This window comes from Neodiprion virginianus, chromosome 5 (genome assembly GCF_021901495.1).
Source record: "Neodiprion virginianus isolate iyNeoVirg1 chromosome 5, iyNeoVirg1.1, whole genome shotgun sequence".
NCBI lineage: Eukaryota > Metazoa > Arthropoda > Insecta > Hymenoptera > Diprionidae > Neodiprion > Neodiprion virginianus.
This window is the reverse complement of record NC_060881.1, coordinates 25403864-25429490: the sequence shown is the minus strand read 5'-3', so window position 1 is coordinate 25429490 and position 25627 is coordinate 25403864. Positions and strand designations below refer to the sequence as shown.

Below are 25627 nucleotides of genomic sequence, written 5' to 3'. Positions count from 1 at the left end.
CAATGACAACTGCAACGCTCGTTTCGCTAACTGCAAGTTTGGTATAAAACTCATTACCGCGAACAGATACACAGCGTGGTCAATACATTTGTAAAAAAAATGAAGAGAATAGAAAAATCTGGCATGGTGAATAAAAGCGTGATTTGAAATCTGTGGAAATGTTTTTTTTTTTCAAATGCTCGCCAACCCGAATCGGACGTAGCCAATTGGCACGGAAGTACCGCCGTCTAGTGAGCATGCCCTCAACTTGTCTTCGGCGCACATTGATGTTATTTCATTTTTTAAGTATTAGTAGGAGGTCTTGATGAGCATTCTATATTCAGTGGAGTAGGGTCGACGTAACACGTGTTAGGTCGAGCCAGTGCGTTTATTTAAAGCCAGTAGAGAGGTACTAATTTCATCGAAAACCAGAGGGTCTCCGTCAGTTAACCGTAAGCTGTATTACTAGAACCTCATTTAGCTTGTAATCGCGCTGCTGGGTTAAACAAGGGTCGAAAATTCGAACAATATAGAAGGGAATCTCGGTAAATACGCAGTGTGTACTTAATCCATTCCATCCATTTAACGTCGAGCTCGCATTAAAGAATCGAGCAAGGCACATCCTGGCACACATATATTTCTACATACGCGCCTACCCTGCAGCTTTCTACGTAGTCATATGTATGTACAAGAATGAGCTGGCACAAATTCCACCGTCTGATTAATTTTACAAATTTATAATCATCTTGACGAAATTTGATGCAATATTAAAAACAGCCGTTATCTCGGGTCATTCTATTTCGCGTATGTTATGCAAATACCGCGAGCTGCCTACGTGCGAATTACCTAACCTATGCCAATATGCCTACCATAACCTAATTACCATTCATTGACATAGAAAAAAAGGGCAAAAAAAAAGTTGGAGTAAACAACAGCATATTGTTGTGCGTTACGACTTTACCGTTACTGTTATGTACATCTTATATACACAGATGATAATTTAGTCAATTATATTCCCTAACTATCATTCTGCTTCACGATAAATCAACAAATCTTACTTTACTAAATATTAAATATGTTTCTAAACCATTGTTCAAGTGCCATTCTAACTTCGCATTCGCCTTATGCTCAACAGTAGTTCTTGCAACATTTCACAGAAAAATGACCTACTCGACAATAGTATTGAATCAAAAATTCTGATCGAAAAGTCTCTACGACTAGTCAGGAATTCTTAAAGAACCTGAGTAACATGGCTTATTGATTTTCCCTCGAATTTTCAACTGCTTTTTGTTCATATATGCTATCTATTCTACTAAATTGGCAAGTAAAATCCGTATGAATGAAGATTTGAAAGCTACAGCAAGTTTGCTTCTTTGTTCAGGCATAGATTAATTTGGAGTATGTTACATGATTGATCGATTCCGCCCATTGCATCAGGACAATGCTGTAGCCGTGGTTCAAGCAATGGCGTATCCATATTTAAACACATATTTAGCATTGACTACTTTCTAGTGATATTTTAATGCTTTGTCCTAGGAGGTAGGCCAGATGCTAGTGTTCTCATTTGACATACGAGTTAAGCGGGCACTTCTATTTAAGGCAATTTGTCAAATATCATCGTCAAGTTTTCTTCTGTTGCTTTTGTTTCCAACAGTATTGCAATTTAAACATTCAAACAAACAAACGACTGATGATTATATGAAGTGTTCATGTAGTACTGGTAATTACAGATAACGCATTACTGATGTGATTACAACACTCAATTGTTGGTTTGTTCATTATCATGTTATCTGGTTCTATGTGGAGATGTTGAAAACGATGAATTTTCCAAGTTCTTTTCCTACAATTTCCATATGGGACGACTCCATCTTTCAAGCATTCGTTATTTTCAATTATTTTAAAGATATCTTAAAATGCTAGATGAAAACAATCCATATCAAAATAATCTTGGGTTCAATGACTGCACAACATCTTATGGTTTTCTTTTTTTTTTTTTTCAATTTTGATTTCATGAATAATTAGTAACTATACTCATAGCAAAAACTCATATTCCAGCATTAGTTTTTTTATGCAGCTCTGAAATTGAAGTCCGCATAGAAAATGATAATACCAATGTTTCAGGTTTTTTTCAACCGAAGCACGTCCGTGATCAAAAAATAGCGAATTGATTCTGCGAGACATCATTACAACGATCGATTATTTTTGCACAACGAACACCAAGAAACTAAAATCATAATCGGCTGAGAAGGAGGAGGAGAGCTCTATGTGCACCACATTGTCTTTTTCGAGCAATAATACACATATTTTCGGAGGTACTCTTGTTGGACACTCTAAGAGTTCCTTGTTTACCAGTCCCAGCCTGATTAGATACGTAAACAACACACGACATGCACAACGAGATCACAGCGGCAGTTTTATTCTTAGTAAAGCTGATAGACAAAAGCGAAAAATTTAGTCCTGACCAGTTGAAATGCTTTCAAAGACGTCTAGTCGAGCTTCTGATGGAACGATTCAAGAACCATTGGTTTCCTGACAAGCCGTTCAAGGGTCAGGGCTATCGTTGCATCCGGGTTAATGGCCATAGTCGGAGGGATAAAACCCTTGAGAGTGCAGCTCGAGCTGCAGGTGTTAGGTATGAGGATTTGTCCCTGCCTGTCGAACTAACACTTTGGGTTGATCCAAATGAAGTATGCTGTCGCTTTGGGGAAAGCAAAGGTTCCTATTGTACCCTCGCCTCTTTCGACGACAAGGAAAATGCCGTGCCTATGCTCCAGCTTGGCGGCCATAACGTGACAAAGGAACCCAGGCACATCGAAGAGTCTACAAAAACACAGGTCATCATTCGCATATCTGGACAGAAATTGCTAACGGTAGTTTTTAAGGGGACTCTACTTATTTGAATTGTATGAATGAAGAGTTCAGTGCCACAGTAGCCTAACCCACATTGTCGATAAGGCTCACTTTACTATCCTAGGCCATTTAAAATGAGCCCCATCGACAATATGGGTTAGGCTACTCTGGCACTGAACCCTTCGAATAAGAGTCGTCAGGCGCTCTTCATCCCTTTCGGATACAAAGAAAAACAAAAAGTGTGTTTATTGGAAATTTGCCTCTCACAAAACCGCTAGTCTATGCAACTTTCTGTACTATTCGAATCATTGAAATTACCCCAATTTTACTGCTGAATTCCTTTTGTGTAAGATTTTATGGCCTACAGATATGTTACCAAACTCTAAGTATCCATTTGTTTTCAGAAGTCTCATGCGGGTCCCAGTGTCAGCGAACACCATAGCAAGTCAAAGCCTCTGAGCGCCGTGAATCAAAATCAGCAACATTCTAGCAGTAGTGCAGGTAGGAGACGTAATTTGCATAGCCCAAGGCCACACGTCAATAGAAATCGTTCATGGTTCAACCACTCCTTCAGCATGGGTTATGGTCCGCACCCAATGAATCAGCCATGGTACAATGTGATGCCTCCACCCCCATTTATGGGGGGCCCATCTCCCCCTCCCTTCATGGGTCACAGGGGCAACAAATGGGCGCATCCTTCCTCATATCCTGCCGGTCCTGCCAGATTCCATCACTGGTCTCCCAAAGCTGCTCTTAAAGTCTAAATTCCAACGATCATACAATACCCAGGACAGTTGAGTCCGCTGCATACTTTGAGAATATTTTTTTTTCACACCATTATGTTGCCGATTAATTAAAACTAAAAAATTTTATTTCCAGCTCCTATCATTGCATACTATACATATAATTGATGATGATTGACAAGCATGAATGAATTAGTTTTAGTTTAAAACTTGATACTTATCTCCATTTTTCTTTAGTTGTTTGCTCAATCTGATATTGTATGATATTTTTATGATTGGTTACAGTACCTTACAATTTTCACAGCATAAAACAAACAATAATTTTCCAATGCTTGCAAAATTGAAAAATTAATATATATTGCATTAATTAATATATATTTTGAAACAATAACAATACAGCAATTGGTAAAGTGAATTTTCTTACTTCTTATGTGACGCAGGATTATGTTTCCTATGTTAACATGTCCTTATTATCAAAATGGGAAAATGAATACAAAAAGTTTGCAACGGATTTCTCCTGTATATCCCTCTAGAAAATGACCAAACGCGCTATCAATATTTACCCTGTATAAACGAAACCCACTCGAACTTCGATTAAGGTTAACGATTTTCAATAATGAGCTATATTATATGTGTATTATATGTTGCATTGTAATATTCTATTCATAAAGATTAGATTTGCTTGACCAAATTAAACTCATCAAGCTATTTACACTGAACATTAATTATGTTCATAATATTATTGCATAGAATGCCCTATTTTTTACATAAGGTTTTGTACAGTGCCGTTCTGGCAAAAAATTTAAAATAGATGACGAAGATACAAATCAATAATGTTGTAATTGAATTTCGAGCCACTTTGTACATTTCCCAAATTTTAAATAATTAACAAATGTTATTTTGGTTTGCTGAATCTATTCTTCACGAATGTTATATTGCGAATGAATATTAGACGAAATTGAATATAATACTTATTAGATGTGTTATTATTACTAATGATAATAACTTGAGCTGAAGTGCAATGTTTCTTTGATGATTATACGACATCATAATATGTCGAAATTAGGGATTAGCGGTAGTCAAAGTAGGATAGTATCGGGCTACAAGATTCGTAAAATTGTAAAAGTATCACGGATAAAATACCACATGCGTATTTCAATTTAACTGTAACATACTAGAACTGGATAATAGAGTCTGATAATATATCGTTATAATAGAGAAGATTCGTCGATTTTTCATATATTGTATCTTTAGATCAATTTAGTATTATTATTATTTTTTCTACATTAAACGATGTGTCTGCATTTTTTATTTTTTACTTCCTAAGAATACAATCGCGTGATGCAATTATAGATCGACCAGTATACTTTTGTCGTAGATAGATAATTTAATTGAATTTATTCTGTTGCCCTGTACCTACCGAGAATTCCTTAATTTTTCTTTTCTTCCTTTCTATTACACATCCTTACCTGAATACTTTGCATAATACTTAAACGTGCAATTGATCATTAATGATTGTTACCAATATCACGATTAGTTATAAATATTTATAATTTTTTATACACACATCTTTGTTCGAAGTGTTATTTGTTGTGAATAGTCCTACGTGTGAAACGTTGCGAGTAATCTTTTTTGTCTCAATAATGCACTTGAGTGAAAAGGCAGCTGCATGAAAGTACACGTTAATACCACAATGATAATGGTAATGATGATGTTGATGATAATAATAATAATAATAATAATACACACAATAATAATATTCATAATAATAATGACGAAGACGTCGATGACAATGATGATGATAATTAACTTTAAATAACAAAAAAATATTTATTTTTACATTATTTGGTGGATAACAGCTCGCAACGTTCTAAACTGTGTTACTATTTTGTGTGTGTGTGTATATATATATATATATATCTCAACGTGTATTTACATAATATTATATACACGTAAATCTGTAGTCTGTTTTCGGACAGATATGTTATTACAAAAGAGAAAGTGAAAATAATTGAACGAATGTGAAAAAAAGATAACTCCTCATTCATGAGGTTGCATTTTTAAAGCAAAGTAAGCAATATGTTTTGTTTTCTGTTCATCATCGTAGTCGTGTTTTGGATATGGCACAAAAATCATGTCCGTAAATTGTAATTATATTATTATGTTACTTGTATAGATATAATCTTGCCAAAGAAGCATTGCAATCGAGCATGAAATAAAGTTATAAATATATGTCTATTTTTTACTAACCGAAAAAAGTCATCGTTATTTGGCAGAAAATAAGAAATGTTTGCATACCATATACAATGATTATGTATAACGTGTGTGTAAACTATCCCCGAAGGGTTACAGAATAATTTAAGTATGCATTTTTTACAAAAAGAAAAAAAAAAAAAAGAGAAAAAGAAAAAAGTTAAAATATATCGTATGTTTATCTACCAGAAGTTTTCTATTATCCAGTTACATTAATTTATTATTATAATGGACAACAGTCAAGAACTGAAATCAAGATAGGAGAGAAGCGTATCTGTAAATACCTTTGCGGAAAAATTATATAATTCCAGGTACATAATTGAATAAATTATACACCTCAAGGACAAAAAATAGAACAATTAAAATCATAATACATAAAAAACTTTGATGTGTCGCGGAAATTGGATGACACCGGGTAATTTTGTTAAAAATCGTAAAACATGTGGTAAAATATTTGAGGTATATATATTTATATGAAAAAAAAAATAAAAAAATTAAAAAAATTCATACACGCTAGAAGACGTTAATAATAAAATTGAAGAAATAAACAAGTCAAGAAAAGTGACTGTTATTTAATGGAGATATATAAATATATATACATTATAGCAAAGACCATGAGCTTTTATAGGTAAGAACGGAAATACAAATAAATTGCTTTTATATAATTTTCCCGTGCAGTGTCTCTAAATAAGATATTATTCTGAGAGCTCAATGATGGAATAATAAAATGTTATACGTCTGTAATTTAAAAGTAATATATTGAAAGTGTTTGATACGTATTGAATTAAGATTATTATGGTAATGTAATGGATACGACGCTAATTGTTTTTTCTTTTTCTTTAATACATGTATATGATATTTTTAGATTTTCTGCTTTACCGGCGTTGGAAATGCTTTTGTCTTTTCAATACGTTTATAACGTATTAGAAAGAAAAAAAAATGGATAGTAAAATTCATCGTTATAATGATTACGTTTTGTTTTATGTACAGTTATAATAACAATAATAATCGAGGTAGTGCAAATAGAATTTTTTAATAATGTTACGAATACTGATATATATATATATATATATATACATATATATATATATATATATATATATTAATAAATGATAGAGGGGCACACGATGACTATTAATTGAATAAATGCATAAATTAATAATGAAATATTTGTATTACATAAGTATGTAAGGTGTGAAGTACAAACTTACATATTTAATATTATACGCCGAAAAATTACGACGAAAAGTACGAAGAAAAACGGAAATATACGAATAAATTACTGAACAATGAGCCTTATCATTTTAATCACCAGGTTAGCTGATAACAGTTGTATACATTTATACAGATAATATATTGGAAATGAAAAGAATTTGTGCACTATATTACTGCCGATTATAGCATGCGTGTACCTCTTGTTATTATCGCTACTGTTATGATTATTGTTTCCCAAGTAGAAACGAAAGTGGAAAATATTATGATTGTATGTTAGTTATTAATATTTTAATCACCAGTTGTATACCTATAATTTGTTCTGTATTCAATGTGTTAATCGTCATTAATGCATTACCCGCAGATCAACTCCAGATCTGTGGTATTTATGATTATTTCTAATTGGAAATACATCATTCAATAGAGGAATTGTACATTGCATTATTATATAATATGTAGTATGCATAATTACATTGATGACGAGTAACGAAAATTCATTACTATTATTATATTATGTTATATTATATTATATTGCATTAATATCAATGTTAAATGAATCACTGAATAATAATGAGACGAGAACGAATAGTGGAAAAAAATCAAATAAATAGTTTTGCAAATTGAAAAAATAATCACATTTTTGTTGTAATCAAGACTGACTACCTACCTGTCCTCATCCAAATATGTGTTATACGTGCCAGTTTTTGTACATTCAATTTTCACATGTGTATTTCCATTCATTGAGATTGCTTTCGTTTTTCAAGTCCAAAGCTTTCAATTCTTCGTGTGACTTTCGGCATCAGTATAGCACTTTCGTATCGAAGTGATTTTATGCGATATCTGATTGTAATTTGTTGCTAGCTAGCTTTTTGTCTGTGAAAAGATTCTACCGTGTCTGAGAAAAATTTATGGCGAGATTGCGATCGGGTCCTAATAACAAACTGTAAAAAAAAATTACAAATTCATGAGTAGATCTTTTAACAAAACGCGGGAGTTAAAAATCACGTGTTATAATCAATTTTAATAATTATTATAGAAAAACAATTTACAGAGGGTTCGTTATAATATTATATGTATAATTATATTGCTAGTCGACGAAATATAGGTAATATATATATGTATATATATGTGTGTATATATACATATATATGTATATGTCTGTATAATTGCATATATACATATACGTATACCCTATAGAAAAAATGCAAATGTTGCGCAATGGAGAACATATTTTGTTTTCAAACACAAAAAATTTATACAAGGAGTATTTATCTTAATAATATTTACCTATATATCTGTATAATGGTTAGTTTGTTTATCTACTACAATTATTGAATCATTTAATATCGTCATTGAATCTGGATAAACCATTTCGAGTGTCTTACACTCTATTAATATTGAAATTCTTAAACTTGAAGTAATTTTTCATTATTCTTTGACCTTTTTTCCGTTTTTCCATTGTTGTTTGTGGTTTTTTCTCGTTTTTAAGTTTTCTTCCTCATACTTTGGCTTTAAATTAAGGACTAGTATGCCGAGCTTCGCCCTGTCGCCCTGCTTATCATTACAATATTATTATTATTATTATTATTGTTATTATTATTGTTGTTATTATTATTATTGTTATTACTATTACTATTATTACTATTATTATTACATAATTATTTTATTTTTATTACTATCATTATTTTAACGAGAACTATTATAAATATTTCCTGATTTTTCTTAAAAAACAAAATTCTTCATATCAATGCTTACAAAAGGCCTTATAAGTACACAATTAACTCTATACATAAAGTAGGTGTACCAGTTATTGACACGTTTAGACCCAATTATCGAAACTTATATTTTCCAAAATTATAAATTGACGGTATAAATTGTGAATTTCTCGATGACTAAAACCAACTGCAAGAGAGTTGGATATTACGAATTTATTTTTTGGTAATTTGAAAACTAAGGATCAAACAGATTCAATCAAAAAAGGTTAATAATTAGGACAGGGTCAACAAGTGGGACACTCGCCTTATATGCGCAATACGTTATACGTTCGCACAAAAATACTATACGTTGTCTACTTTTTCACACATCAACATACATCGTAAGTTGTAACGATCATTCAATTTCGATGAGATAAGACGCAACTAGATGTGAGCCTCCTCGCTCTCTAATCAAAATTAAAGTTATACGATCCAATCAGTATTACGGACACCGTACGGATATCAAATAAATGGGAAATTAAATTATGACGCCTATATATGAAGTTCATATCGTTTATACACGACTGTATTTTTTCACTTCAAGTACTATGCAGATTATAATAATGGAAAGTCGCAATAGTAACAACGGTAAGTACACCTAATTATATATTCATTGAAAAATTAATTAGAGACTGGTGAGATTTAATTGTACATTTTTTTTTGTAGAACGATGCAATGGTGACAGGGGAAGCGAGAACATGATGTACCATTTAGAATTGGAAATATAATTTAGAATGAGAATGTAAAAATACTATATGTTATTTACAATCATTAATTTAATATATGTCTACATCGCAATAGATATTTAATTATATTGCGCAGGTATTTATAACCGAAGAGCTTTTTTTTAACAAAAATTTGTTTTCACAACTATTTATGTCATCGTAATATGTTATGTGTGTATTTACATGTTTTCTTATATGAATAAGGTACCGCATCGACCACACTTCACATTCAACATATTATATTCATTTCCTTATTAATTTATTTATATATTACCATCGATGTCTGCTCGCGTGTACAACTTTACAACATTGTCTAAATTTTGCATTCGTCATTCATTGGCAACAGTAATAATACTTTTAGAAGTAATCCAATAATTAATCATCACAATTCACAATTTCTCGTCTTTTAGAGTGACATAAGTAACGTGATGGTTTTTTTATTATTTTGCACAAAGTTAGAAGCAGCTGTAAGCACAACAGCAAACGCGATTTACAAAAAAACGTGTTTCCATTTCCATAGTTTTTAATTCGATTTATTTTGCGACTCTTAAGAAGAGTAGAATCTAGTTAATAATATTTTTCTACTGAATATTTTTCAGTTGCACTCAGTCAAAGAAGTAATCTAACTTGCTTTCAGGTCAGTTTTGTAATGGTAAAAGTAATGAGCTGGTGGACGTTTTAAAAACTTTCTCGACACAGATTTTCAGAAGTTTTCAAAGAGTTTGAACAAATAGTTACGAATTGCGGATTTATGTGCAACGTGTGTACATGTTAAAGGAATTTTCGATACAAGGTTGAAGGGAACTTGAATACGATATGTGCGCTAAAAATCCTCTTCAGCGCATGTCTCTGAAGGACGAACGTTTGAAAGTGCTAAACGCGTTTCGAAGGGTGTTTAACTGCAAAACAAGTTCCAGAAAAGGTATTGCAATCATGTCATGCGTGGAAAATACGTTGTGAAATTACCATTTTTCTAAACCCAGTTCCGGATGCAAAATTTATACTGTCTATAATATAACAGTATTAACGACGGAATGCGTTTAAAAGAAATTTTGAACCACGTACGTGCGCGTTCTGTGAAAATAATTAATTTCATTCGATCAGCATGGAAAATCTCGTAGCTCTGTTTTAAGTATACAGTCAAGTCTTGAATTCTGGTACCTTCGGCAACAACAGAAAAAAGCAGTGCAATTAAAATGTGATCGATGTCAAAAGCTCTTGATGTTATTAATTCTGCGGTAGCATGGTATATTTCAATGTGTGCTTTTTCTTTTGCGTGTGTGCATTTATGTGCGTGTGTGTGTTTCCTTCTCGTGAATTTTAATATCTATCTAGATAATATTTACATTATGTACATTAAAAGTAATTAATTTATGATCGTACCGTAGTGATTGTATAATTAGGATTGACTATGATCTTATGATAATCAACGGAATAATGGATTATTAATATCATTATGAACTAGTACTATTAGCATTATTATTACGAATATTAGTACGATAGTTATTATTATCATTATTGTTATTTTCATCAACATCATCAGTATTATTATTACTGTTATTAATAATATTTATTATTATTATTATTATTATTATTATTATTATTATTATTGGTATTATTATTATTAAGTAAAATATGAAATATAGCGCAGACGGCTGTATGTCCATCTCCAAGGTACTATATTGGACGAATATCGGTCCGTTCTAATTTACTTAGCACTTGGATGAGCAAATACTTTGGAGATTACATAGTTCAATTATTTCAGGTAATATTATATTCAAGTATTACAGATGATTTTGTTGTTTATCCAGTTCGTTATTTTTTTGATTTTTTTTGTTCTTTTTTTTTAAATACAAATATAAAACATGTATATATGTAAATAGAACTCTTAATTATGCGTGAACGGGTTTTTCCTCTAATTGAGCATACGTGAATTTTTTAATCATCAGTCTAAGTTGACCTCTGCGGTTTTCATATATATTCATACAACGACGGTCAACGATAAAGTATTTAAGCCTGTTAGATACTAGCTGTATAATCGATCAATCGACACGATAATGAAACAACAATGGTGTACGCTAATTAAACATTATCCATAAAATCCAAACTTTCAATTATAATACCTATAGCAGCTGTGACACATAAGAATCGATTTCATTATTTTGAATCGTAAAAAAAAGTTTATAATAGTTTTTTTAAGCTTTCTCTGAAATAGATCCCATATTAGTATACTCAGATATGGTGTTGTCATCCAGAGGGGAGAGAATTTCTCTCATAATTCAGGGTTGTCTATTAATGTACACATAAGGTTATTAAATAAAACCTATTGTGATAATGCACATGCTAAGAAATGACTGAATGCCTGAGTTTGAACGCAGTTTATAGGTAGTAGATGTACTCGTTTTCACAAAAATATTCGACCACGTGTATATTGTTTAATGTAGCTTAGCTGAATGAAAAATGTGAACATTTCTTATTTTTAATAGTGGGATGACGACCATGGGCTGTAAATATAGAATGTGTTACAATACCATATCTGTTTCAAAAGTGTATCTACTCACGTGCAAACTATCTCTGATTCACGGATTTTTTTTCAGGGTCATTTCTTTTTTTCGAAGAAAAAGTGAATTTCGATAGATTGAAATGCATGCTATATCTGGCTGTGCTGTACCGATGGTGAAGTAAAACATAGTGCAATTGAGAGCTCAACTTTCTGTACGTTTCACATGCTTCAATAGTATTAGCTGACAATAGGCCAATTAATTAATCAATTTATGATGAAATTCTTTCAAAAATATATATTATCAACTACTAATTAGGCTTTGACAAACATAAACGCGTCCTCTCATTTAACAACACGATTAATTTTCAAATATACATATAGCCTTAGTTATAGGTATGTATTTACTAAAGTAGCATATTTATACTATGTATATTATACGTCATTGCATAGTATATCCTAAGTATAGTGAGACCCTCATGTAATCCATTTGAATTATTCGTGGAGCGTGAGAAACATTAAGACTTATTATTTACAATGATAATAACAATAATAACAATAATATATCAATAATAATATATGTACAATATAATGAAACGCCTATATATGTATATCGATATTAATTCATAATTCATTCAAGTAAATGCAAGAAAAAAACTATCGATACAAACGAATATTAATTATAGTCATTATTCATCATCATTATCATTATTGTTATTCCTATCAATATTATTTTATATCTTATAGAGTTGGCTCATTTCTATTTGTTTGTTTACTTATTTGTGTTTTTGTTCGCTTCTTCTTCTTCTTTTTCAAACTTTAATCTCAAGTGTAGCACCTAACTCAGATGTATATATACATACATGTACATAAACACAGAGTCGATTACAAAAAGAAAAGAAGAAAGAAAAGAAACTAATTACTCATAATAATTCAATTATAACTAAACTTATGTACTATTGTCTTTTCATTAAAATATCACTACCCCGAAGAAGCTCACTTTTATGCCATTTAGTTTTTATGCAGTCGATTATTCGCATACATTGTAATTAGTATTCATGACCACGAGCGTGCAGTAACCAAATTACATCAAACTTCATACGGTGAAAGTTCGTATTCACGCTTAACATCAAGTTAATTGTCACAAATTAACCGTGCACAGTGATCAACACATTCTGAGCAGGGATGCTAGTTTATGAATGAGAGAAAAGGAAAAAAATTTATAAACCGTATTACAAGAAGACTGACAAAATGCAGAAATAAACTGTTGCGAATGAGAAACAGACAAGTTCTTTTTCTTAAAGTATATTCTGAAATTTTTCTGTATACGATGTATTTGTGAAGAATACGAACTTGAGGGTGCGAAAAAATCGGCGGTAATCGTCGTGCAATCGATTTTATTAATTCCTTACTATGTGTTAAATATTTTGTCTTGTTTTCTCGAGGCTTCGGAGGGGCGATTTATCGCGGATGTGCATAAAAGTGCAACACGTGACTTGCTGCGTACTATAAAGTGGATGGTACAGACGTTTTTAATTCAGCAAGTTTTAGAAAATGTCCAACTTCCGATTTTGGCAGACTATTGAATACCGTCGACTAAGATCTATTTTCACCTGAAACCTGAGTATCGCCCGTGCAATGAAGAAATCTAGATATCGTCCATCTATAAGTTTCCTTCCTAATTCACCCCAACGTTACATCACTGGCCACTATCAAAACAGCAGGCTTGATTAGAGGCGGGTACTCTCTTCAGAGTCTTCTTGCTCATCCTCATCATCCAGGTATTGAAATTGGCGTATCGTGGTGGGACTCGAGGGTACTGCTAGGATTCCCATCGGGGTTGATTCTCAGACAAGATGTCCGTCAATGTCCGAATAGACTGGGGTTGAGGTGAAAGTAGACAGTGGGTGCCCGTGGGAATGTGCGGGGACGGGGGCCGCACGTGCAAACGTAGCTGGCGGGGGGGGTACCGAAGGGGGTACTGGGGACTTTGCGCCTGCAGTCATAACAGTGACGTCTGGGGGGGGGACTGGGCGAGGGAGGGTTCTGTTCCGGGTCAGCGTTCCTCCCGCCACAATGTGGGAGGGTGCGTGATGGCCCATTGTCGCCATCGTAGGATAATAGCCGCTCAGCCCCGGGTCCCCGATAACTGGGGCCGGGCTGGGATTCCCTTCATACCCTAAATACCGGCCATTGTCCATCTCCACACTGTAGAAGCTCGCGTCGGCCGGTGGGGCTGGACTCGGATTCCCGATGTAGCTCGATTTTGAGACTGAAAATGTCAAAAGATAATTCGTACTTTTCTCCTTTCCTTGTTCCTTTTTCCTTTCACCTATTCCTCATAGGTAGAATATAAAAATACAGATTTATTGTGCTGTACGTATATGATAATGACGGCAAAATTATTTAATTGTTTTAAATCATCCACCATTGCTATTATAGTTGTATTTCTATGCTATGTATTTAGCCATAATTTTTGAAATCTGGATCAGTTCTAGCGACGTTTACTGGTATTTGCTCTGTAAAAAAAAAAATACATCAAAGATTGTCACAAAAGTCTCAATTTCCAATTGAGATTTGAATACTCCCCTCGCAACGAGATTGTATAACCGTTAAATTTTTTGGTGCAGTTAATATCCCTGATGGAAAAGTTTATTTAAAAAATTTTGGAAGATGTTGGATTTTTCACAAGTTTCCAGTCAAACTTGCTACACTTCTGGAAGTTGTAGATATATTTTTTTTTAAATTCGAAGAAGCGGATTAATTTTGTGATAGAATGATAGAATTAGCTATTGACTTACGGATTTTTCTTAAACTGATGTAAAACTCCCAAAAATTTGTGAGAGAATAAATCTAATTTTCATAGAAAATCATATGAACAAGGAAAAGCTTTTCGATAATTATTTTGCATGAATATTTCCATCCGGGTAGTTCTCGTTGCAAAAGACGATTTGCACTCGGGATTTAATCGGTAATCGATAACTGGACTTAAATGTCAGCATTGATTGCAGGTGAACTTAAAACAATTAAAAGAACATGCACAATCCTCACAAGCATGAGAGCTCTCTGCAGCCATCTCGTTTACATCTATGTCTACGCCATGACTTTAACGATTGTATAATTATATATAAGTATATTTAAAAAAGCAAGCTGCTCGATTGGTTTAAGCCAATATGTAATTGGATACAAGTGAGTAAGTATAAGTTGTGTCTTGATGTGCTTGTGTAGGTACGGTATGTTGTAATGAAATTGCTTAAAAATCTTTGAAACATTAATCGACAATGCATTCAGGAGGGGGTACGGCGCAAAGAACTGGCCAGACTAGAATATATTGTAATAAAAAAGCCGACTCAAGTTGTCACTGATCATGCAGCAAAAATAATATTTCATATGTGTGTTAATATTTATGTATACACGCATAGGTGAAATGTATAAGTGTAATGTAACGAAATGTGAATATATAAAGCATGCGTTGCAATCGATTGTATACACTGAAAATTTATAACACGCATCTCACGAAATGTATAGATATATGAAAAGGTTTTTTTTTTAATCAAATATCTGTATGTGTATATGCATAGAGGGATATTGTATACTCTATTATTCTTTTTCCAAATATGATTATTACCAACGTATTTTAATATTGATCATGGATATCCCAATCGCACAGGTTAAATAGTGAATGAAAGGACAAAAATGTTTCGGAAAATTTTCCGTTATTAATAAATTTCCTATGAATTGACGATGAGTGTGGGATGATGTAGTGAGTAGATACTAGGTGAATAATTTAAAGAGATGATTAATGCAAGTTTGATAACGTTAGAATTCGTTTGATAACTTTACACTTTTGCCGATGAAAATGTTTTCATGTAAATGATTTTGCAATCGAGTTTTGGGAAGTTTTGGTCCATCTTGTGATTTTAAACAAAGGCGTTCGGTGTAATTGACTGTGCTTTACGGATTATATAAGTTCAATTGACTTGAGTCTGGCCAGTAAAACGAGAAGACACCAAGAGCGACAAACTTCAGAGGTATCGGCACCTATTGAGAGCCTCGAGTCGAGTAGCTGTTGAAGATGACGCACCCGAGAGAGTCCCACTAGCCGTTGTGCGCTGAGGCGGAGAGTCCATGTCCAGCATACCGCTGTGGGCGTGCAGGTTGCTTCGCCTACCCAGAGTCCCTTGATTGTGGTGATGCACCTGCATTTCCAGGCTGTTTTTCCCAAAGTCTTGTATAGTTTGATCTATCAGGTAAGTACTCGCCGCCGTCTTTCGCCCCTCGTCCTGCTTTATCGCATCGTAATGCACAAACGTTATAAGTTCCATTCTTTTTTTTTTGTGACTATCTTAATTAATTGATTTTTTCTCAATCTTTTGGGAATTAGTCTCACAGCCGTGATCTGAGCGATAAGAGTATTTGCAGTTAACGATTGAAACATATCTAAGAGATAAATTAAATGCAATAATAATCATAAGTCTGTATAACAAGCTGAAAGAAAAATTTTCCTCAGTAACTCACGTTCAGAAATTAGTCTAAACTTGTTACACAGATACATGATCACTGTCACTGTTAAAAAGTAATGCAAGAGGGCATGGATATTTGCACGCTACACGATGTTTGAAGTTTTCAAGGAAATACATCTTTAAATGGCAGCAATTGCAGTTTTCCAAGTTTTATCAATACTAACTCCAATTACTTTTTAATTCGACATACGTATAAGCAGGTAACGAAGAAAATCTGAAGACTTTCAGGAATTAAAGTATCCCACAACCTGATCGTGTTCTAAATCTTGAAAAGAGAGTATATAACCCAGGAGATGAAAAATCAATAATAACTACAATGGCTTTAGAAGAAAAAAGAAATAAAGGTAGATCGATTTGATGTTATTGATAATAATGTAATTACAAATTGTAATAACTATTGAATGGTTTAATTCAAAGGTGAACAATTGTCTTTGAAAACTCAGATCGCGATAAATATAAAAAGTGTTTGAACTAAAAAATGTGAGAACAGAATAGAAATAACTCGAATGTTAAGTAGACTGGAATTAGTTACGTTCATAATTGAAAGTATACAATAAAAGTATAAGTGAAAAAACTAAGTGATCGAAGTATCTAGATCGTGCAAGCATACGTATGTAAAGAAAAATGTAGAAAGAAAAAGGGTTAAAAGAACTCAAACCTACCCTCTGCAATTACTTGTTACTAAGAACATACTGACTGATCGCACTGACCACGTAATCGTTTGCATCGAAGTTAACGTCACTCTTCTCATCCGAAACTGAGCTCAACTCGCCGGTCATCGTGTCACCATTAACAGTAGACGGGGCATACATATCCGCAGTTTGAGATTTGTTTATGCCTGCACAAATAACGACACAAGTAAGTATTAATAAATGAATTTCGATCCTGTTCTTGGAATATCAGTCATATTTCTTCGTCGATTCTATTCCATGTAAATGCTAGTGATATTTGGTAGTGACTAAAATCTTGAAGAATTTATGGTTTTCGGACAGAGAAGATAGTCTAAATTTTTCTTAGCGATAATTGTCAAAAACTATGGATAATTGGCAATTTAGGCAAACGTAGTCTTGATTAGTAACTATAAAGTAAAAAATCAGGAAGTTGTAATCTAGAATTAACTGGTATCATGTAACAATTCTCTCCCTCCGCTTTTTGATAATACCAATCCAGGAAAATATTTTCACTGATTAAACGAGCCCTAAACTACACTTCGATCTCACGTGGAGTAAATTTATAAACTTACGATCCTTGTTTCGCTTTCGCACAATGTACCACAACATGATGAATAGATTAATAAGAAAAAAGACGACGAGTGTAGCTGCGATGGCATAGATATAATTCATCGGGATGTCTCCTTGCACCACAAGAACGTCTGGGAGACTCTCCACATTATTCGGTCCTACAGGAGAAAAAAAAATTGAAGGATAACGTGAACAGTAATATTTACCAGAGCGATTCGCCTTCTTTTTTGATGCTAACGTAGCATAGACTATTGGCGTGACAATGAGTAGACAAGCACAGGCGGATACAGCGATGATAATGACGATGATGTAGGAAGAGTTAGTCTCGCTCGCCGTCAACTCGGTTGGAGGTGCTTCCCCTGCAACCCAACCCATCCCCCATCACCCAGACGTTACACATGCACAGCCTTACAATTACCCTACTAATTGTTAGTCTCTGATATTTTTATGGCAACAGTCATTCTTTTCTTTCTTCAATTAGTTTCTTTGCATTTAATTTTTTATTTCGTATTTTTGTTACTTCCGACAGTACGTTGATCAGGAGCTGACATGCGGAGTATCAGTATTACACAGTTGGAGCAGAAATGTTTCTTTACTTCTTTCAAATATTATCACAATTAACAGAATTTAAAGGGTGCAGACAAGAAGTGCTTCACCTAATTCTGTTTTAAGACTGAACGAGAGAATTGTGGGTATGGATACTCAATAAAACTTCTATCAGTGTCTACTTCTTGTAAAACTTCTGTACGGTATCACACTGTTACTCTGTGCACACTATCTAGTCTACCGACTCTGTGACATGTTCGAATTGTGCATGGATCGGTACTATTTGATTGCAACAGACATAGATGGATACATTATACGAACGGATTGCAATTTGATATCATGCTGCAGAAACGTTGGGACATAAAACATCATGCATCCCGCAGGAGAATTTTGATACCATTAGTGTTAAGTTTTCCGTTGGTAGAAATTCGATACTGTTGATTATTCACATAAGCGTTTACGAAAGTCTGCAATGAACCTTCCTCGTTTTACAATAGGTACAATATAATTTTGAAGCAGCGTTAAACGTCATTTCTATGTTATCACCAAGAGCCCTGGATGAAAATTCACATGTAGTAGTTCTCAGCGTGAAATTCCATGTCATTCTACGAAATAGTACTGTAGTCTCTACTGGTACCTAGATACCTTTAACTAGTATTAGAGAAAAGGAGAATTGTTCAGTGACTTGATGTCTTCTATCATTATTGTCAATTTTGTAATGAATGTGATGGTGACTTACGCAACGTCTGGACTTTGACCAAGTCTGGGAGGAAGGCACTCTGCCCCTTGGCATTGATCGCCTTTATACTGAATACGTAGTAAGTACCGAGGTTCAGCCCAGTTATTACGACGTGGTCCTGCCCAGGCGAAGCATCGATGTATTGATATCTGTCTTCGTAATCCAACGCTTGTCTCCACCTGACTTGGTGCGAAGTTGTAAGACCGCCGTCGAATCCCCTCTTCCATACAAGAATCACTGTGTCGTGGGTAACGTTGTAGACTCGCAGCTCTGAGGGTGGTTCTGGTGGTGACGTTACATCCAAAAACACCTCCTCGGTCACACTCCCTACTTTGTTACGTGCCTTGCATTCGTATTTACCATAGTCACTCGCAGACACATGGTATATTGTCATCACTGATTGGGCGGACAACTGAGTAAGCTGAAATATAGTGAAGTTTCACAGAAACTTTATTAATTTTAATAAAATTCAATGATTTTCTGGACATCTTTACATGCTTGATAGATACAATTCTTATGTAATATTTTTAATTTTCTCCAAAACTTATTTTGTTACGTTCCAAATGTGGACAGTCAACATCGGTCCTTGACGACAAAATTCTCTTTGAAACTTGCCCAAAATTTTTGAAATCTTGTGCGAATTCTTATAAAATTTTGCAACCTAGCTCGGAAAATAAATACTTTATTGATAATTTCAGCGATTGGTTACGAGTCAAGGAGCACTAGTTCTGAAAAACTCACGTGGAGCCTGCGAACTGGGATACACAGATCTCCTAATTGAAAGTACTTGTTATTTTCTAACTCACCTCAGTTTGAACGATGTCATATTTATTATCAGTCCTATTGGGCAATAGTTGTCTCCCACTGAAGATCCACGTGAATTTTGGCATCGGTGAACCTCTTGCCTTGCAGGTTAAATGAACTTTGGCTCCCTTGTTGGCTGCAGCTTTTCTGGTCAACGGTGAGCTTTCTATTTCTGGTTTGACTGTAAAGACGAATCAGAACAAGTAAGCTTATTGAAAAATTCCAAGTCTACGATACATTATACAGATGCTTGTGTAACTTACAATTCGTGACGAACAGAATTGGTCTCGATGTCACATTGCTTATTCCATTGTTCACATTACACTGATATTCACCAATGTCTTCGCGACTTGGCTCCATGATATGAAGGTATGAAGTTTTGTTCGTGAAAGTAGTGAGGAATCTTCTACTGAGATCGACATTAGACCCAACTTTATACCATGTAATGTAGCTGTCTCCAATTGGACTACCGTCGACCTCGCACCATAGCTTTGCCTCAGAATCGGGGGGATACACGACTCCAGATTTGGAAGTCCGTATAATTTTGGCTGGAACTAAAGAGGTATTCGGGTTTGATAGTCGTCGAAGGAGAATTTATATTCAAGAATGACCCGAGCCGAGGAGAAGAACGAAATATAATGACAAACGCATTGGTTTGCCTAAGAGAAAAGTTAATTCTTACATTGCACAGTCAGATTTAGGCCGTAAGTAGATGATCCCTCTGAGTTTATCGCCTCGCATCTGTAAGTCCCAGCATCGCGACGTTCCAGTTTAGTTATATTCAGAGTCGGACCTCGAGCTGTAAATCTCTTGTTGCTTGTACTCAATGGCGAACCAGATCTGGTCCACGTGTAAGTTATTGCTGTAGGATTTCCAGCTGCTAACACAGATATGACGAAAGGTTCACCCTCCATTCCGACGAGTTCGTTCGGGTCCAGCGGTGAAAAGATTGGTTTATCTGTACGAGAAATAGGTAAACGTATAATAATTTTGTAATCGAATGGAATGAAACTTTTCCAAGGTCAAACATGAAAACCGCGAATCTGAGCTAAGACATTGAAGTTCGAATAAAACCCAGAAGAAGATATATTTTCTATACTTTATTCGACTTACATGCGATCGTAAGTGTCGTGGCATCGTGTACAGCGCTCTGCAGGATAGCGTTCCTTGCCTGGCAAGTGTACACTTCACCGTTCATTTTTTCATTCAATTGCAGCGACAGTTCAACCGAGGAAAGATATCCCCCGTGTAGTCCAGGTTTTGTATCGTTATGAGTTTCAGGAACAGGAATTCCCTGTTTCCACCATGACATTTCAGCAGGTGGGTTACTGCTGCTCGACTCGCAAATAAGTTGACCTAATTCACCGGCCCGAAATTCGTTTGGTACTCGCGTGATTTTCACTTGATCCGGGGGAACTGTAGAAAAACGTAAAAAAGAAAAATAATTATTGCTAGTACATGAAAGCAATATTGGTGGCAGTGAATGGAGAGTTGATTCTCCTCTTAGACATATTATTTCGAGATCTACACATAAACAAACTTTTCTCGAATTTCTCAAAAAAATTCATGAAAAATTTACTGGAAAAATTGAGTAACACTAGAATATTTTTTAGAATATCATCTATGAACATATTATAATTTTATGGGTATCAAGGATTATTTTCTCTGCAGCATTTTCAAAAACGTACAGTTTAACTTTTGGAACAGAATTGAAACTGTACCCAAAAAGGGGAAAAATTATTGAAGAAAAGATTGACAAGTTTAACGATGAAACTAATTAAGTATATCGAAGACTATGAAACTCACAGTTGACTTTGAGCTGTAACAGTCCAATAAGCGGTATTTCGACGGCTGAATTTGTGGCCTCGCATCTGATCCTAGCGTTGTTATCGGAAGCGTTAACAAGCATTGTAAGCTCACTGGAAACTGCGTGGTCGCGTGTCCGCACGTTTCCATTGACCTGAAAACATGTATGACGAAGGGGTAAAGTCGATGAATTGCAAAAATTATTGGTATGATATCAACAGATACGTGAGAACATTATGACACGTATACCTCATAAACAAAAATATACTCAGTTTATATCAAAAACTATTATCGGACAGATGCCGATTGAAGAAAAGTCGTACTGATTATTAATTAAATTGATTTCTTATCGTATATTTGAGTATATATTAATTTAACATAAAGTAAAAGCTTAAAAACTTGCGTGAAATTAATTAACAACTTAATACGCGTACAATTTCACCAAAAAAGATTAGCAGATTACAATCTACGGTCCCCTGAGGCATATCGTGTCAATTGCAATGCCTCGTCTATATAGGATTCCATTCTGTAGGAGTTGAAGCGAGCAAAAAAATTAAAAACTCGTTTTCACAACATCCATTCTTTACCTTTTTGTCATTCTTGTACCACGTTAAGGTAGCCGGAGGATTTCCTGCCGTTGCTGTGCATGACAGTTTCAGAACTGTGCCAGCATCGATACTGTCGCCGTCCACGTAACCAGTGACGACGATATCGGAAGGAGGATCTGTTTCGTAACGGGCAAAAAGAAAAGAAAAAGTGAAACATCACTTGGGAGAGGAGCTTTTGATTAGGATCGATTAGAAATGGAATTATTGTTTCGATCACGTTTTCGCTAAAATATCATGCAACTGGAATTGAATGCCAATGGTCATAGGCTCGTACATTAGTGCGACATATTTTTGTACTACACAACAGATTTGATGAGAGGATTATGAAATTGCTGACGTTGATGAGGATGATTCTATAAGTTCCTTACAAATGACGTTGATGGTGTGCGTGCCAACGACATTTTCGGCCAATTTGTTGTTTAGCGCGTGACAAAGTACGACGATACTTCGAACTTCCGGGTTTATGTTGAACATTATGTCCGACGTAGTTATCCAACCACCCTGGCTGGCAAGATTCGTTCTTGAAGTACTGTTGCGAAAGTTTCTGCCAGCCACCACCCACTTTATATCGGCTGGAGGATTTGAATTTTCCGTCGTACAAGTTATCTGCACCCTTTCACCTGCCTTCGCCTCCGTCGGGCCCGTGATTATCGCCCCGGTTGGAGCGACTGGTAATCGTAAAGAAAGGAAACATTATTACCTAAGATTAGAGACACAGAGTAAGATGTAAAATAATCAACGCGAAGAAGAAAAACTCTCATTAGCGTAAAGTAATTAGCCCTTCGAATTTTTGAAAGATCACTTTGGCCTGTTAATTTTCGAAAAACGTCGTCACTACGGCTTTGAAATACCTTCACAGCGCCCTTTTCATAAGCTTTACTCAGCATGGTATCCAACTTTTCCGTCTCGAAGCTCTGCAGAGTGTTATTAATTAATTTAGCCCTTGAATTGTGCCGGACGTTTTACCCAGGGTAATTTTTTTTTTTTTTTTAACTTCTTTCCGAGTATAATTTATTATTATTATCATTATTATTATATTTTGTATATGCAGTTCACTTTCCTTCTCTCTTCTTCGGTGAGATATTTCTCAGCTGAAATTCTACAATTTCGAGGGAGAATAATGTATGTACATAGAAATGTAAGGGAAAGAGCGCGTTGATACTCACAAAGAACAGCCAAGTCGACGTGGACTTTGAGCGGCGTGACGCTCATGATGTTTGATACTTCGCATGTGAATCGCGCCTTGTTATCTGTCGCTTTTGCCTCGAAGGAAAGAACGTTTTCGGAAAAGGAAGCCTCGGTACGGTAGACCGTCTGAATTTGCTCGTCGTTTTTGAACCAAACAACCTGCGCCGGGGGATTTCCGCCTCGCGATCTGCAGACCAGATCAACCTGCTGGCCTCGTCTCACTGTCTCACCCTCCGTATAGCCCTCGATGTAAGGCTGACCCGGAGGATCTGAAGATCGTCAAAAGGAGAAAAAGCATTGAATCATTTTTTCCTTCTCTTTACTTTATAGATTTTTTTTTTTTTACATCGCAATTATGTTTCACAATGACTTTCAATCGCCATTGAGAAACCCTTGTTTACACTCCGAGGATAACGACTATTGTATACATTCCTTCTTGTTCATTCGCGTTTGCGTGTGGTACCAATTATACTCCGTGACAGACATGCAGGTTGGTTTCAATTTAATTCGTAAAAGAGACGAAAAAAAAACCATGGACCTTGTTCGTTGTTAAGATGCATCGATACGTGGAGTCCATGACATGCATTAATTAACTCATGCTACAATCGTCAATGATGAAGAAGTATTCTCCACTACGAGGAGAATCCAAGTTGTGTTATCAAAGGTATTGCATAAAACACCTGTCATTAGGTATTATCGAAGGAAAGAACGTTTAAACCAGTTTGTACACGCTCTTCTTGGACATGGGGTGAAGACAAATTTTCATCTCGCTGCCTCTGTTGTATGTTACATGAATACGGGATGATGTTTCATTACCAGGCATTAAAGGTGAAAGGTCTTCTTGGCGTGTGCGTGTGTGTGTGTAAAAGGAGAGTGTATCGGCATGTTTCTTTATTTGAAGAGACCCGATATAATTCTCTCGTATTTGATTGGAATATAGGGTCTTTTGAAAAAACGAGACTCATTTTCAGGCTGTTAAGCGTGTTTTTTTTTTTTTGTTTTGTTTTTCGTTTTTCCTTCATCTACCTCACAACCTGGCATTTCCCGACTCGACCCCCTGTTCCACGTATTTCCCAATTGCTTTTCACATTCAAGCATCCGGAATGATGAATGGGGTAAAATAAAAACGAGAGCAGAAATCTTTCGCGAATATTTGACGGCAAAAGGAGCTAATTTGACACGACGTCGAGTTGCAGGATTTGAAAAGGTTCTTCTCGCATTGTTTCGAACACACCGATACACTGCGGAGTATTGTTCGCTATTCGTAGTTAGCAACGTCAGCTGAGTTGGGCTCCGGGACTCGAAGCATCTAATGGGTTTGACACAACGTACCGTTTCCTATTATCATTGACACCATACAAAGGGAAGGAAAGCAGACAATACTCACAAAGGACAGACAGTTTTATTGTGGCTCGCATAGGCATGTCGACCGGGATGGCCGGGTGTCTGGCTTCGCAGGTGTAGTCGGTTTCATCGTCGTCGGCTGTCGGGACGATTGTAATTGAGCCGTGGGTGTCGTACTTCAACAGTTTCTTCCTGGATTCACCTGCCTTCGGCATTTCTTTGTCTGAAAAACGTTGCCGTTTATATTTGTCAGCAACATAAAATTGGCGAAATTGTTGTACCGTAGGTTGTCAGCTGAATACCAGTCGTGTCACCTACACTGGCTGATGGGAAAATCACAAGACGTTATAGGTACCTACTTGGGAGGAGGTAGGAAAAAAGTTGTCACGGTCGACCGATTGCGCGTGGTTTCATCTCGTATAAGCGATTAAATAGCGGTTTATGAGCTCGTTTATCAATTAGGATTTCGGAATTACCACCCGGAATATAATCAGAGTCTCCCATAATTCCGGGGTCTTTGCTGGAAGCACGGGTTCGGTGTGGTTGTATCACTCCTAGGGGCGGAAGTGTTCCTTCTTCCCTCTTCTGAGCTCCGTGTACGTATGGTAATTGAGAATCAATGTTATTCCTTCCGGGCTTCGACGGGGACTTAATACTTACCTGATACTTGCCAAGATCTACTTGAGAAGTAGCACGTAAGCGGCCAGAGTGTCAGACTCGTGAAGGGAAAGAGAAGAAAAAAAATATATAAATAAAATAAAAATCATAATCCTAATCCCCGTGAAGATTTATCAAACAATCTCATCGTTCTT

At 35.3% G+C, this 25627-nt stretch overlaps 2 protein-coding genes across 10 annotated transcripts in view; one reads left to right on the top strand and one right to left on the bottom strand.

The window, feature by feature from the left end:
• Positions 1–290: 290 nt before the first annotated feature.
• LOC124304646 (maternal B9.15 protein-like) lies at positions 291–6838 on the top strand. 4 transcript variants are annotated; one of them, XM_046763150.1, is made up of 3 exons: positions 291–431; positions 2101–2813; positions 3234–6838. In XM_046763150.1, the coding sequence occupies exons 2-3, from the start codon at positions 2367–2369 to the stop codon at positions 3591–3593; spliced, it is 807 nt and encodes a 268-aa protein (XP_046619106.1). In that variant the 5' UTR covers positions 291–431; positions 2101–2366; the 3' UTR covers positions 3594–6838. The 4 variants fall into 4 exon arrangements, with proteins under 4 accessions (XP_046619106.1, XP_046619102.1, XP_046619103.1 ...); XM_046763146.1 differs by having other exon boundaries at positions 2101–2849; XM_046763147.1 differs by having other exon boundaries at positions 293–524; positions 2101–2849.
• Positions 6839–8199: 1361 nt separating this feature from the next.
• LOC124304837 (nephrin) overlaps positions 8200–25627 on the bottom strand; it is a 196336-nt gene continuing 178908 nt past the window's right edge. The window contains exons 5-18 of one of the 6 annotated variants that reach the window (XM_046763530.1): positions 24859–25038; positions 23450–23740; positions 22652–22951; positions 22263–22399; positions 21676–21829; positions 20983–21285; positions 20552–20827; positions 20133–20423; positions 19872–20050; positions 19066–19486; positions 17987–18139; positions 17250–17377; positions 16101–16302; positions 8200–14288 (exon numbers count right to left, since the gene is read on the bottom strand). In XM_046763530.1, coding sequence (XP_046619486.1) covers positions 13864–14288; positions 16101–16302; positions 17250–17377; positions 17987–18139; positions 19066–19486; positions 19872–20050; positions 20133–20423; positions 20552–20827; positions 20983–21285; positions 21676–21829; positions 22263–22399; positions 22652–22951; positions 23450–23740; positions 24859–25038 — 3440 coding nt within the window. In that variant the 3' untranslated portion in view covers positions 8200–13863. Of the gene's footprint in view, positions 14289–16057; positions 16303–17201; positions 17378–17782; positions 17939–17986; positions 18140–19065; positions 19487–19871; positions 20051–20132; positions 20424–20551; positions 20828–20982; positions 21286–21675; positions 21830–22262; positions 22400–22651; positions 22952–23449; positions 23741–24858; positions 25039–25627 lie in introns of those variants that run through there. The other 5 variants (XM_046763528.1, XM_046763529.1, XM_046763531.1 and 2 more) reach the window with 5 other exon arrangements.